General features: G+C 34.9%; 1 protein-coding gene across 1 annotated transcript; it reads left to right on the forward strand.

Moving 5' to 3' along the window:
* The first annotated feature begins 386 nt into the window (after positions 1–386).
* On the forward strand, positions 387–5258 carry LOC109211716 (cytochrome c oxidase assembly protein COX15-like). Its single transcript, XM_019375285.1, has 7 exons — positions 387–744; positions 2221–2519; positions 2765–2990; positions 3083–3328; positions 3515–3625; positions 4479–4610; positions 4769–5258. Exons 1-7 carry the CDS (start codon positions 502–504, stop codon positions 4937–4939), a joined length of 1428 nt encoding a protein of 475 aa, XP_019230830.1. The 5' UTR covers positions 387–501; the 3' UTR covers positions 4940–5258.
* The last annotated feature ends 10337 nt before the right edge of the window (positions 5259–15595 follow it).

The raw sequence follows: 15595 nt of genomic DNA on the forward strand, positions 1-15595 counted from the left end.
CGTAATTTTTCCCCACTACCAGATCAATTAAAATTAATGACAAGTAACGTCTATTATAACTTATAAGTGCGATTTATAACTTTAAAATATAAAATAGATAATCGCTAAAACAGATTAATATGTATGCCTTCGTTACAGTGTAAGGATATACGAGTTAAATTCTTCTTTATGCTTTTTTTCCCTTATTGCTTTTCTTAACACAAATTCCATTTCGTCGGAACCAATAACTAATGTAGCAAACAGTTAAAAAAATCGACATTTTCAAATGAGACTCTTAAATCTTATGGCTGTACCAATATCCACGCAATTCTTAGCCCAAGGATTAGCGGGAACCGGCCGGTTCATCCTTAAACCCTTGTCTAAGATTTAACAAACGTGGACAAGCCAAAGTGCGAAACAACCCCCCCCCCCCCGAAGAACCCACCAACACACACACACACACACACAGAGCACACAATTTACAACAATTTTGATAGAGAAAATCGGCACCCAGAAAAAGCAATGTTGGAGAGCAGATTAATTTCAATCTTGAGGCGAAACAAAGATTTGGGTCACAAGATTTCATCAAATCTTGGAAGATGGGGTTTCACTGCAACAAAAATTTCAAATGAAGCTTCTTTTTCAGTATTGAATCAACAAAGACTCTTTTCTACTATCCCAAAAATTCCTCCTATAAGCAGAAGCTCTATTTCGAGAACTTTTGCTAATTATGGTTTAAGATCTTTTCATCACCTTAATCACAAGGTTAGTTTTTTGTGCTTTTATTTTTGATAAAGTTGTATCTTTTTTTTTAATAGTTGTGTTTTCCCCTGTAGTTGAGCTTAAATGAAGAAATGAGGATTCATTTAGCTGACCTCAACTTGTTTGGTAGTGAGGCGTAGTTGTTATTGAGAAGTATATCTAGCTATATAGAAGCATTGTTGGATTATGTCACCTTTTTTCGTTAATTAAACATGTTTTGTTTAATTGATTTTATGTCAACTATGTGTATATAATTCAGTGTTAGTTTTTTTTTTTTTTTTTAAATATTTGTAATTTGCGAAATGGTCTACATTTATGCATCTTTATAATTTGTGTGATAGATTCTGTGGACTAGTTTCATTGTCTTGTTTTCTTTTTGTTTTTAATTGAAAAGCCTCCTTATATTGTACATGTCCTAGTTATACTATATATAAGATCAGAAAAATAAGGAGAGTACTACTCCCCTGTACAATACATTTTAGAAAAAGATCAATTACAACATACGGTCTATTAATATAACTATACATTGTGAGATGTTGAAGAAGTTCCTTTAGCAGGTCTGATTCTGAAAGTAGGAAGTTGTGCTCTATCCATTCTGTAAGCTCCCTTGCTTCTCCGCGCACTTCGAAAAACAACTCTGCTGCATTAACCTTCCACAAAACGTGGGGCTCTATCTGCATCTTGATATACAAAAGATCTTTCCAAATTGAGGATTGACCAGTATCCCAAACCATTGGCACAACGTGACTTCTCTGACAATACTTGGCCATCATAAACTATGACCATAAGTTGTCCTCCACCCTTAATCACCACCATCTTTTAGTAGCAAATGACTTGCAAATATATACATGACTCTTGAGTCCAGCACCTCCTTCATTTCTAGGATAACATAGATTAGACCAGGAGCTCAAATGGTATCTCTTTCTATCATCAGCCTGTCCCCAAAAGAAGTCTGCAAAATATTTTCCAACTGCCTTATGACTGTTATTGGTTGTCCTGGTTTTGAATTGACCAATTTGGTACTCAACTATGCATTTTTTAAATGGTGAATCTTTTCTAGCCCTCCCCAGACCCCACGGTGTGGGATAATACTGGGTATGTTGTTGTTGTTGTTGTAATCTTTTCTATTCTTAGAGTTGTGATGATGGAGATCTTTTAGCTAGTTGTTGCTTTGATTTTAACAAACTGTAGCTGGTTTTAACCTACAACTAACAACTAATGCATTATAACTTATCCTTTATTCATGAGAGAATAACTTATTGTTTGTCAAAAAACTTATTCTTTGTTCATTTTTCTTCTCCCAAAAATCTCCAATTTTGATATGGTAAGTTAAAGGCAGGCATCCATGTGTTGACTACGTGTATGAATATGCAAGAAAGAAATTTAGAAGTGCTATAATATGTTTTTCTCGTTGCATCCGTTTTCTTGTCCATATATTTTCGTTGTGGCCGCCAACAAGGGTATATGTATTGATTTCAGGGTGTGCATAGAACGTCTTTAAGAAAAATGTCCACAGTGGCATTCTCTGCAGCTGAAAACAAGGAGGGATTGAAGTTCCTTGTAACTGCTGGACCCCATGCCCGGAAAATGGTTGGCATATGGCTTTTTGCATCTGCTGCTTGGGTCTTCAGTATGGTTGTGCTTGGTGGTGTCACACGGCTGACACGTTCTGGTCTTTCAATGACTGATTGGAAGTTCACTGGGAGCCTTCCTCCTCTAACGGATGAAGATTGGTTGGTTGAATTTGAGAAGTACAAGCAATCCCCCGAATACAAACGGTCAGTCCAAACAGCAGTATGTGCTCAGTGCAGTTCAATTACTCTAATCTTAGACACGTAGATGGTAAAACACTAGGAAAAGTAGCATTTTTCGGCTTCATGAACTTAATTTCGTTGTAGCCGTGGAAAGCAAATGTGGACCGGAGGATCATTCCTTATTATGAGGATTATTATTGAGTCTTATTTGTGGAGTAATATTTGTATTGGGTTGCCTAGTGATTTGACTTTAATTTTAACCGTTACAGTGTGAACAAGGGGATGAACATTGAGGATTTCAAGTTCATATATTGGATGGAATATGCGCACCGAATGTGGGGAAGGGCCCTTGGTATAATGTTTGCACTTCCATTCTCATATTTTCTCCGTAAGGGATACATAACAGTAAGACTTGGACTTAGACTTTCTGGACTCTTTGCTCTTGGTGCTGGACAGGGGCTCATAGGTTGGTGGATGGTGAAAAGTGGTTTAGAGGTACTAAGCAAATTGATTTCATTTATGCCGTTGTTAAACTCACATAAGACACGGCGTTCTTTAAGTTTTGATTAAATTTTTTTTTTCAACAGGAGCCACCATCTGAGTATGTTGAACCAAGAGTAAGCCCTTACCGTCTTGCAGCTCATCTTACGTCTGCATTTGCTATTTATTGTGGACTCTTCTGGACGGCTCTTTCTGTTGTTATGCCTGAACCTCCTGCCGAATCGCTTGCCTATGTTCGTGGGGCTGCAAAAGTTAAGCGGCTTGCACTTCCTGTGGGCATCCTTGTCGGAATTACTGCTATCTCAGGAGCTTTCGTTGCTGGAAATGATGCTGTATGTAGCTAAAGTTCTCCATACCTTAGTTTTATGCTTGCACAGGTTAAGTATTTGATGGTTTGTTGCTGAATTCTTAGAGACTAAGAAAATGATAGTAGTTTATGGTGTTCACATTATTCTCTTAATAAGTTTGGTAAAAGGGAATTCATCATAAAAATATTGGCTGAACGAGTTAACTTCCAGGGCCGAGCATTTAATACTTTTCCAAAGATGGGAGATACATGGATTCCTGATGATATCTTTAGTATGAAACCTATTATGCGCAACTTCTTCGAGAATACGGCAACAGTTCAGGTAAACTTCTGTTTCTGAACTTTCCAGTTTTCTACTTTTAAAAGATCAGATATTTTAATCTTGACATGAAATCTATCTCCATAGTTAGCACCATAAAGAAGAGCTGGTAGAAAAGAGTGCAGTCATGGAGGTCATTTTTTATGTTGCTGTTCATAAAAATTTATTTGAATTAAAAATTTTGTTGCTGTTGACAATTGGATATTCTGAGGTCCTTTGCTCAAGCCTGAATTGTTGATTCTTCTTGCTAATTTTGTTTGATCGAGTAATGAGATCTTATAAACAATGGGCCAAAGAAAAAACACCCGTATGCATGAAGTATACCAAAAATAGAAAACCTTACTAAATGATATGGTTTTCTACAAACGACAGCCAATCTTCTTGACCTACAGGACCTCATGGACGCACCAAAAATAAATAAGACATGAAAGGCTATTCCTCAAGTGTACTAATTTTGAAATAGAGGATACTGATGGTTAATTCAGAAATTTAACAAAGTTTATTTCCTGGCCTAATTTTTATCAGAAGAGACTGAGTCAAGGTGCCTGTATGTTTCTTTAAGTAACTGCTTTGGCGTATGCAGAAGGGCAGGAGTCAATGTGTTTTGGATTTTCGTTGTTAAATTTTTGCATTTGACTAGCCTTCTAATTTTAAGTTTTGACATGATAAAGCTTTGACAAAGTTTAAGTTTCTGGACATTGAGCCAGACTTTGTTATATGCACTTGCCACAATAGCGCAGAACATTGCCATATCAAAATAAAAATAAAAAGCAACAGGCACCAGTTTAAGCATTCTGAATGCGAAAACTTCTAGACACATGTTCTTTATGACGAATTTCATTCTTGTCTTTTGCAGCTTGATCATCGTATACTTGCCACTGCTACTTTAGCTGCAATAGGTGGGTTATGGTGGTCAACCAGGAAGCTGGATATGCATCCTGCTGTCCGACACTTAATCGGAAGCACCATGGGCATGGCTGCTCTGCAGGTATTAGCATTGCATTATCGAGAATATTCCCCAATGGCTATTACTTGTTTTTTTAAAAATAAAATAAAATCACTTTTATTACATAAGGTGGGAAAGATAGTGAGAATTGAACGCACACCAATTGTGTGGAAGACTCTTAACTTTTATTTCAAATGCAGGTCACATTGGGCATATCTACTCTTCTTTCTTATGTCCCAGTTTCTCTAGGAACTGCTCATCAGGCTGGAGCATTGACTCTTTTAACATTCATGATCCTGCTCAATCACACTGTGCGACGGCCTTCTCCATCACTTCTCAAGACGTTACCTTCAGTCGCAAAAATGGTCTGATATTGATACCATACTTTCTTATAGAGCATTGACGTTGTCAGGCATTCTAAATTATACCATTTTGCAATCCTTGCGCAACTTACAGAATCAGAAAAAATGCATGTCTTTCTGGCCCTCTTGTTTCCCGGGAAGTTTAGAATGTCTTATCTTGTAAAGAACCAGCAATCTTGTAGTTTCATTGATACTCGTTGACCGAGTCTTTTAGAAAATCAGCAGCAATCAGCTTTAATAACTGACTTCAAATTGGGATCTCTATGAAAATAAACATTTCTGTATACTACAGTCCTATTTTAAATTACCAGCATCCTGGTTTATTTTACCCCAATTTTTAAGGTGTCTGCATCATGAAAAACTGCAGGCTTATAATTTGCCTGAATCAACAAACTGGAATCAAGCCCCCGCCCCACTTCCCACCCCCACCCCCACCCCCCGGCTTTGATGTAGTCTGCAATTTGTGATGTACCGTATGTCAGGGGTTCAAATTTCTGCTATAGAATTTTAGTGGAGAAGGTTAGATGGTGAGCGGTTGTTTACATCAATCCAATAAATAGATAACACATATCATCGCAAACATTTGGGTATATGTTGTTACAGTATAAGGATAAGGTATGGAAAATGTTTAAATCGCTAACTCGAAATTGAGGCTTTTTCTTTCTGAAAACATGTTGATTAACTTCAAATCAAAAGAAAAAGAGAAGATACATACGTCATTGACCAACGTTTTGGTAAACTTCCTAAATTATACAGGCATTTCTGTACCATATTTGTTATAGCAACTAACTTTTTCTGAAATCGAATTCATGTTAAACTTTACCTTTTTATAATAGCATTTTACTTATAACAACTTCAATTATCGTTATTATTTGTACACTCTTCGTATAATTATCTTTCTATAATAGCCTACTCAAATATTGATTATCAAGCTCTTCAAGGGAAGGCTATCAAATACCCTTTTGCTGAAAGCTTGGATGGAAGTCTTCGTCAATTCAAGCGTTATAATGCCAAAAAGAGACTGAAATCTACTAAACTAGCTATAATTATAGATTTTCTTCTATTAAAACTTGAAATTAATAATTTTCAAGATGTTTTAAATTATGTATGTGCTCTAGAGAGTTTAATACTTTGTATGTACAATGCAACTAGTTATGAATTTATTGATAATGTACGGATAAGGCATGGCTATACTGTTTGGTCCAAGGTCGATATCATAACATACCAAGGGCAACATCATAAGCCTAGATACGACATGGCATCAGGGGGACCACCTATGGACCTTCCAAGATGGGTGCACCAGCCTAGCATGGGAGGGGCACTCACCACATAATTGTATGTGGCGAAGCGCCTCCTAATAACTATGGCCGTGGACCAAACTGTGTAGGCATGCCTTACCAAAAAAGTCTAGGGCCATATTAGAATTATGTTTCAAATATATCTAGTGGAAACCCTTTTTAAAATCAAAACATGCCTGGAAGATATATGCTGCCTCCAATTTATCAATAAGTATGAGTTTGTAATTTATAGTCAAACTCTCCCATCTTTTTCCTTTTTATGTTATTAATTTTTTTTAAATATTGTTTGGCCTTCTCCATCACTTCTGAAGACATTACCTTCAGTCATGGTCTTACATTGATACCATAATATCTTACAGAGCAGTGACATTTTAAATTAGTGTTATATATATTTGTCGGTGTAGAATTTTTTTCCACACTTTTAGGTCATTCAAAGAATTTCGATAGGTAAGCGTCTGTAAAAAGTGAGATACTTTATATCATTTTCGATTGTTGCGCAACTTGCAGAATCAGAAAAGATGCATCTCTTTTTGCCCCTCTTGTTCTTATGCTTTCTTGGGGAGTTTAGAATGATTAATCTTGCAAAAAAAACAAAAAAACAAAAAAAAAGCCTTGTAATTTTGTCGATGCTTTCAATATAATGGGTCATATAGAATATGAACAGCAATCACCTTTAAACCAATTGGGATCTCCATTAAAAAATATAAACATGTCTGTAAATTAGAGTCCTACTTTAAATTACATCCTAGATGTACAAATAGCACATTTTTTAAACTTCCGATATCACTAATTCGTTTATGTATGCAACTGTGCTACGATTTATTATATAGACTATCTAGATTATAAATATAGTACGTGTTCTTTTCTTTCTTTTTTTCAATTTCAAATTGGCATTCATATATAGGCTATATAGACGATATTTACACCCTAAATGTACCATGCTTTATTGTTGTTTGAAAGGCTAAATGATAACAAAATGCTCTAATTGATGTTCTTTTGCTTCGCAGAGATTAATCCAAGTTAGGAAAAACTATGGAGTGTTTTGGAGGCAATAATGTGGAATAAAGGCCAATCAAGAAGCACCCGAGCGGAAAGAAGCAAAAAAGAGGACTGGGATTGAGGTGGGGGATGGCTATTGTTGTAAAAAGATTGTATAACTTTGTATGATGTTGCTTTCTTTTTTTGATTGTGTGGTATTTTAGGGTCACGTTAGTTAACTTCGACTTGGCCCGACGACGGACACCTTTCGACAGGTCTCTTGAGGGACATTAGTCGAACAAAAAAAATGGGGAATATAAGGACTCTTCCTGATGACGGATCCTTTAGACAATTTCTTGAGGGAAGTAAGTCTAGAGAAAAGACCAAAAAGATTTTTATTTTATTTTATTTTAGGTAGTGTAGTAACTCCCCCTTGGTTTTCCTTTGGGCCACGGCTCTTTTCCAAGGGTTTAGCTTGAACTGGGTGTAGGTAGTTTTTGTTTATTTTGTTTTTAGTTTTTAGTTAGTATTGATGGGCTACGAGCTGAAATAGAAAGAGAAACCCTTGGCGTTAATACACCTAAACACAGTAGACACTAGAGTGTAACGCTTAGTCTCAGTGGTTGACTCTTGCTAACGTGCCTTAAATTTGTATGTTTGTAACTGACTTGAACACTTAGAAGAGAGTGTCTTGATAAGCCAATCTGGAGTGAGTCATGTGCCATGTGTGTGTGAGTTGTACTGTATTCTATGCTCTACATTGGATGCCTAGAACTTGCCCCGTGTGTTTGCAAAGCGAAATAGTAGCTTCATTCAGTCTTAGAAATGATATAGGAATTTCTTTGTTAAGCCAGATATATAAAGTAGACCCACCTAAATGTAATACATCGTAGTTAACCCCGTTGAACCTATAAGCCTGTTTCTTTGGCAACCACATTGCGAACCTTACCCAATTGTTTGAATAGCCATCTGTTTGAACCCCTTTTACCTCCCATGAGCACTTGAATGGCCTTGAAATATGCAAAAGTTAAAGTGTGGGGTGGTGGTTTGGTTTTTGAGTGGAACCAATGAAATAGAGGAAAGGTGCAGTTTTTGGAAAAGTAAAAGAAGAAGCACCACTTAAAAAAAGTATGAATAAATGTAGTAGTTGATAAGTGGTGGCTTGATACAAATGCACCTAAAGGAATGGGATGTTATAAATAAAAAGGTGGTGGAACATCTGGTTGACATAAGTATGATTTTGGAGGTTAGTGTGAGTGTATTAAAAGTGCTTAGGGAGGTTAGTAACTATATCCAAATATATCCTACCCATCCCTTAGCCTACATTACAACCAAGTGAAGTCCTAATTTATCTTAGACTGAATAGGCTCGATTAGTAGAGTAGTACACTACGGGCAAGCCTATGGTGCATCTTTGTGGCATGTGAATGTTCTTTTTGAGAGTGAGCGAATCTTGTCTATCTGAGTTCCTAATTGTTAATAATATTGTTTGTGGAACTACTCTCTTGTGTGACGTGAGGGCATGTGATTCACGAAGGAAAGGTTAGTCTTGACCTCTGTATAGAGTAGTTTGAGTAAGTATTAATATCGCACGGCACGTGAGATTCGACTTTTGAGGCAAAGGTTGTTCACTACTAGGTGCAACTTTGGTGAATTGTTCGTGGTGTGATACGTTAAGGGAAAAAGCTTGGGGAAGGAACTTTGATAGAGTGTGGTGGATTGCTCGAGGACTAGCAATGATTTAAGTCTGGGGTGTTGATAATAGGCTATATAGAGATATTTACACCCTAAATGTACCATGCTTTATTGTTGTTTGAAAGGCTAAATGATAACAAAATGCTCTAATTGATGTTCTTTTGCTTCGCAGAGATTAATCCAAGTTAGGAAGAACTATGGAGTGTTTTGGAGGCAATAATGTGGAAAAAAGGCCAATCAAGAAGCACCCGAGCGGAAAGAAGCAAAAAAGAGGACTGGGATTGAGCCACCGCGACCGTGGTGGGACCGCGGCTGGACCGCGGCAAGCCAATGAAGTGAGGCAGAATGATTGTTCCTCACCGCGGTCGCGCCGCGTTCTGCCGCGGCCGCGGTGAACTGTGCAGCTACCCAGAACTTTTGGGACCAAAGTATAAATCGGGGAAAACTTATTCCAAACCCTTATAAACTCAAGAAGCTCGCCCAAGAAAGAATCAAGCTTGTTTTTAGACTACTTTAGAGGCAAGAACAAGTGTGAGAAGAGCAACCAAACATTAGAGTTTTTCTATCTTCTCTTTATTATTGCAATTACACATTATGAACAATTTAGTAGTTCTATCTTGTTTTGTTATGAGTAGCTAATTCCTTAGTCTAGGGTTTTGATGGAACCTATTGAAGGATGAACTTCTTGTTATGTTAATATGGTTTGCCCAGTTTAATCTCTATTTGTTCAACTGCGTTCTTGTTGTAGTTAATTGATAGGATCCTCAATTAGCTGTGCCTATTTAGTGTGCATAACTCGGGAGAGAGTGCATATTTAGGTAATTGTTGAACAACACCACTCCCAAAGTATATGAGGGATCAATAATTGAGGGTTTAAAGGCGGAATTAGGAATAACAAAGCCTTGGGTGCAATCTAAAGTGAGTTATAAGAAACAAAGCCAGCTAGCATAACTCGGGAGAGTGCGTCTAGTAAATTATCGTGATTACTCGGCAGAGATTTATGGTAATAAGAATGCTCATGATTGATAGAGACGATTAGGCAATTCTATGTGAAACATAACCGGAAGGGATTCCATCAATAAGGAAAATTATAACCTTAGATCTTTCTCTTAATCGTTTACAACTTAATCATAGTAGTCTTTATTTGCTTAATTGCAGTCAGTCTTAGTTCGTAGAAACATCCTCAATTGTTATTCAAAACGTTTGGGAAGTTGATTACGTAGAATTTCGTAAGTCTAACAAGAGTAATTGATAGGTTAATTCCTTGTGGGTTCGACTCTGGACTAAATACTCAGGTTATATTTGCAGCGTCCGCTTAGTCCTTTTTATAAGGCATAGTTGGGCGTGATCAACTAGCTATTGTATATAATATTATTGTTAACATGTAAGTTAGTGAAGAGTGAAACAAGAAAATATGGGTGCCTTGAGTTTTGGTTAGTTTAATTTAACTAAAGAAGTAAGTCAACACCTAATATTTACAACAACAACGATCCAGTTAAATCCACTAGTGGGGTCTGGGGAGGGTAGTGTGTACGCAAACCTTACCCCTACCCCAAGGGGTAGAGAGGCTGTTTCTGAAAGACTCTCGGCTCAAGAAGACAAAAAGAGGCAATATATCAGTACCATAAAAAAAACCATGAAACAAATAACAGCATCACCAAAACCAGAATCAACACCTAATATTTACACAAAATCAATTTATGCATATCATGTGTCCTTAATTTATATACATATTTTTATCAGTAAACCATAGTTATGTTTTAATATATGTTCAAAATAATTACTAACTTTACATCAAAATAATATGTAACACTATTCCTACTAACTTTCCCTTCTCACTGCATTTCCTTGCCTTTCCCCGGCTAGCATTATAATTTTACGTTCTCAACAACCTCTAAATCACTTATTATCACAGAAGGATTAGCCAACCAATGAGACTTCTGATGGATAACAAGTATAAACAGTGGAAGCAAATAGCCAGGATCACTTGCATGTAATATAGACAACACATATCAGTGATTTTAATCAACCATAAAATCAATACTTATCTCTTGAAGCGTGACCGCGATCGCGAAAAGAGCCTCCAAGCAAGAGCGAAAAAGTCCATGGGATCATCCTCCAGTTCCACATTCTTCTGCTGTGTGACCCGAATAATGACCAGAATAAGCGAAACTTGTGTGGGCGAGTTTCTCCTAGGAAAACTGTATAGTAAAACCATCGCCTCCTTATGGAATAAGACCCCTGTATATAGCCACAGGTTTTAGGGTTTAAATCCTTTTCCTAAACCTGTTGGGTCTTACTTTTCCACCAAGAAATATAATTCCATTTAATTCCTAATTATTCGATCACAGCAGGGACCGCAGTATTTAATTAACGAGGCTTCCTATTATGGACTTAATTCGAAATATCCGAATTAATACTACCATAATAAATTACGAATTATTCCACTAAAAATTTATAACTGCACTCCTCAGTTCAATTTCGAAATTCTTCCATTAAACCTTATTTAACTCCCCATGTTAAGATTCAGATACTAATCGGATAAATTAAATTACTGACAATTTAATTCATTGATTATTTCCTTTAGACTTACGCTTAACTTATTTCAACTGACGGATACGAAATCCACCTGCAGGGTTTACACATGAAAACTTATAAGCTTTCATAAAGGTGTATCATCAATCTCTAGACCGAGATACGGATTCCATCAACTAACTATTACTTTGCCAATGTATATCATTATTGTCCAACTTACCAGGCATATTGACTCACGAAAGAATCTCGTCCTTTAATAAATCAAAATAATAAATAATATACACAGCTAATAATAATTATATCAAGATTAAGAGTATAAGTACATTTGGCTAGAGAATTTATTTTATTAAGTCAGCATAAAATACTTATGTCTACTTGGTCCGTTCAATACATACAAAATGTACTAGCACAAGAAGTCAGAATTAAACCATCCCCATAATCAAGATAAATTATATTTAATCTTGTGCTGCAATCATTCCTGATGATTTGTCAAATTCCATCATTAGATTGTGAACATGATCTTTATACTTATAAGAACCGATGATTTAATCTTCCGTGTATAAGCTAAACTCTATACACTAAATCATCTACTATATAAGTAAAGGACACTAACGAATATATGATCTATTTAAAACTTTATTAAAATTGAATAAACAATTATTCCATAATAAATATTATATCCACACCAAAATTCACGGTTAATAGTATATATCCCAACAATCTCCCACTTAGACTTTTAACCATGGCAATTATTAGAATATACTAAATCTAAATGCATGGTTAATAGTATATGCCCTAACAATCTCCCACTTAGACTCATAACCATGCATCTATAACTTTCACAGCTATCCTTTTGCACGACTATTAAAAGTCTTTGCCACTAAGCTTTTGCTAAAAGGAACTTGCCAAGTTATTTTAAAATGCAATCTTTGTCTAGTAGTGCTTTGTCGTAACTAACTAGTTTGGTATTAAACTCTTCAGGGATCCTGTTACCGAAACTATCCCAAGAGTGTCCGCCAAACTATGATTTTCCTTAATATTCTCCCACTACGACGGAGTACTACTATTATTACCTTCATTACCTTACAGTATTGAAATATTAGCTACTTCTTAATATAGTGTTCACTGTTTAAACATCACTCCCACTCGACAACGGTATATTTTGTCTATTAACGTTCTCCCACTACTTAAATGCAATGGAACGTCAATTCCGACGTGTGGGTTTTAATGTTCTTGAACATCTAGTTATTTCTTTGCCTAGTTCCTGTAAAATTAGTTTACTTCTAGGAACATGGTTTATTGAACAGTTCCTTAATCTAAGTAAAAAATGTCTAAACATTTTTTTTAAACTAATTAGTCCTTTAATTTTTCTTTTAGGACTAATAAAATTAACATCCATTCGTTTTCTTGGATATTCAATAAACATGCACCTATCCATTCTTAGTTCCAACTTACATACCTGCTTTCCCTTTCAGCATATATGCTGGACAATCCTATATTTGAACATGCTACATGCTGAGCTTACATTCAGTCCACAGTTCTATAGATGTCACATGTACTAACTTAGAAGAAACTAAATTCAGAATGTAATTTGCAATTTCTAGGAAATATTCCAAATACGAATAAGGCAAAACTTAATAACACTTCATTAATCTATCCATGTCCCAAAGAGACTTATTTCTTCTTTCTACCACACCACTCTATTATGGAGTTTACGATGTAGACAATTGAGATGTAATCCCTTATTCTGATAAGTAACAAAAGAACTTTTCAGATATGTGCTCGCCACTACAATCAAATTGCAGTTACTTAATATATTTCCTTGGTGCTTCTCCGTTTCAAGTCTTAGAAACCTTGAATTATTTAAATCATTAAGACTTACGGTGCATCAAATAAATATATTAATATTTTGAGCAATCATTATGAACGTCACAAAAATACTCAAAATAACCTCTTACCAGTATGTTCTTTTAACTATACAAATAAGAAGGGATTCATTCTAGCTTATCACTAGCTTTATTTCCTTTTGAAGGGAAACATCCCTTAGTCAAATTTCCTTCCAAACGGGATCCACAAGTTGGTAGTGCCTCTACTTTCAATGAACCTTAAGGTCCATCCTTGACCAACTTTAAATTCTATCCAGATTAATATGACTTAGATAAAAGTGCACAGATAGTTTTACTCAATTTCGAAGAACATATTCTCTTATGAGGTAGACTAATATTGTTCTGTTTAGGAGAGAGATTATATACGATAACAAGGTCATGCATTCATGTACCACAAGAGATAAAATATTTATCAAGCTCAATAACTCAAGAGTTATTCGAAAAATAAAACAAATACATCTCTTGCTTTGCTCAGAAACTGGAATTAGATTCCTTCTAACAAAAGGAACATATATCGCATCCTTTAAATTAATGTCTTATCACTATCAAAAAAAAATTTTAATAAGTAATACAACAAATTGCATAAAGTCATTATGGAGATGAGATAAAACTTTAAATAGATCATAATAAGTCAAAACACTGAATAANATATATATATATATATATATATATATATATATATATATATATATATATATATATATATATATATATATATATACATGCATCTCGAATAACAAATTTCGATGGGAAAAGAATCATTCATGCAAAGTATATTATATAATACAAAATTTATACAACTCAGAAGGAAAACAGAACCAGCTCAGATGGAGAGCATATTGTTATTTTCAGACAATTGTATATAACCATTTAATACTAAAATTTCAAACACAATACATATATATGTATTTATGCATCTTGAATAGAAAATTTCGATGGGAAAAGAAATACTCATGTAACATACATATGTAATGCTGTATTATTCACTCAAATAAATTAAAACTGACTCAACTCAGATGGAGAGTATACTGTTAATTTAAGTCAAGTGAACATCATAATTAATAGCTCTAGTTTCATTGATCCAACATGTATACTCAGATGGAGAGTAAGTACATGATATCAATAACTAGTATTTCACTTAGTGAGCTTACAATAAATTTATCTGATATGGAGGAAGACCTAAAGTCGATACATAAATTTACACTCACTTGAAATTAATGGTGGAAAATCATAAAAATATATTTCTATCACCACTTAATCATGGTTGCATTATAATTACAAAATTGATTCAACATGTAAACTCAGATGGAGAGTCAACACATGTTATCAACTACTAGTAGTTATACTCAGTAATTTCATAATAAATTTATCGATATGGAGGAAGACCTAAAGTCGACACATAAATTTACACTCACTTGAAATTAATGGTGGAAGACCATAAAAATATATTTCTATCACCACTTAATCGTGGTTGCATTATAATTACAAAATTGATTCAACATGTAAACTCAAATGGAGAGTCAATACATGTTATCAACTACTAGTAATTATGCTCGGTAAGTTCATAATAAATTTATCCGATATGGAGGAACACCTAAAGTCGACACATAAATTTACACTCACTTGAAATTAATGGTGGAAGACCATAAAAATATATGTCTATCACCACTTAATCATGGTTGCATTATAATTACAAAATTGATTCAACGTTTAAACTCAGATGGAGAGTCAATACATGTTATCAACTACTACTAATTATACTCGGTAAGTTCATAATAAATTTATCCGATATGGAGGAAGACCTAAAGTCGACACATAAATTTATTATCTTACTATAAATAAATAGTGGAGACCATATGGGTTAATTCCTATCACCACTTGATCACAACCACAAAATTTTCTCTGAGGATTAAGTTCCAAAAGTCAGAAAATGCTCAAAAATCCATCTAGACAGTCATGAAATACTAAATTAATGTTATTCACTGCATACAACAAGTATTATTTATTGGGATTTTTCGATAGACTTACCAAATTTCAGGTCAATTGGAGATGATGATCACCAAAACTGGACCAAATTCTAATAAGTCTTTTAGGCGAATTTAAGATTCAACCATTGTGATTTACATTCTTTCCATATATCATATTAAATTAAATCATCGTGTGTAATCATGTTCCAAATTTAACACAAATAAAACCGATATATAAAGAATAGTTTTCATATTTAAAGCTTATTTAATCCAATAAATTGCTTAAAATCCCATCTAAAAGACCTCG

The sequence above is a fragment of the Nicotiana attenuata genome, unplaced genomic scaffold (genome assembly GCF_001879085.1).
Source record: "Nicotiana attenuata strain UT unplaced genomic scaffold, NIATTr2, whole genome shotgun sequence".
NCBI classification, from domain to species: Eukaryota; Viridiplantae; Streptophyta; class Magnoliopsida; order Solanales; family Solanaceae; genus Nicotiana; species Nicotiana attenuata.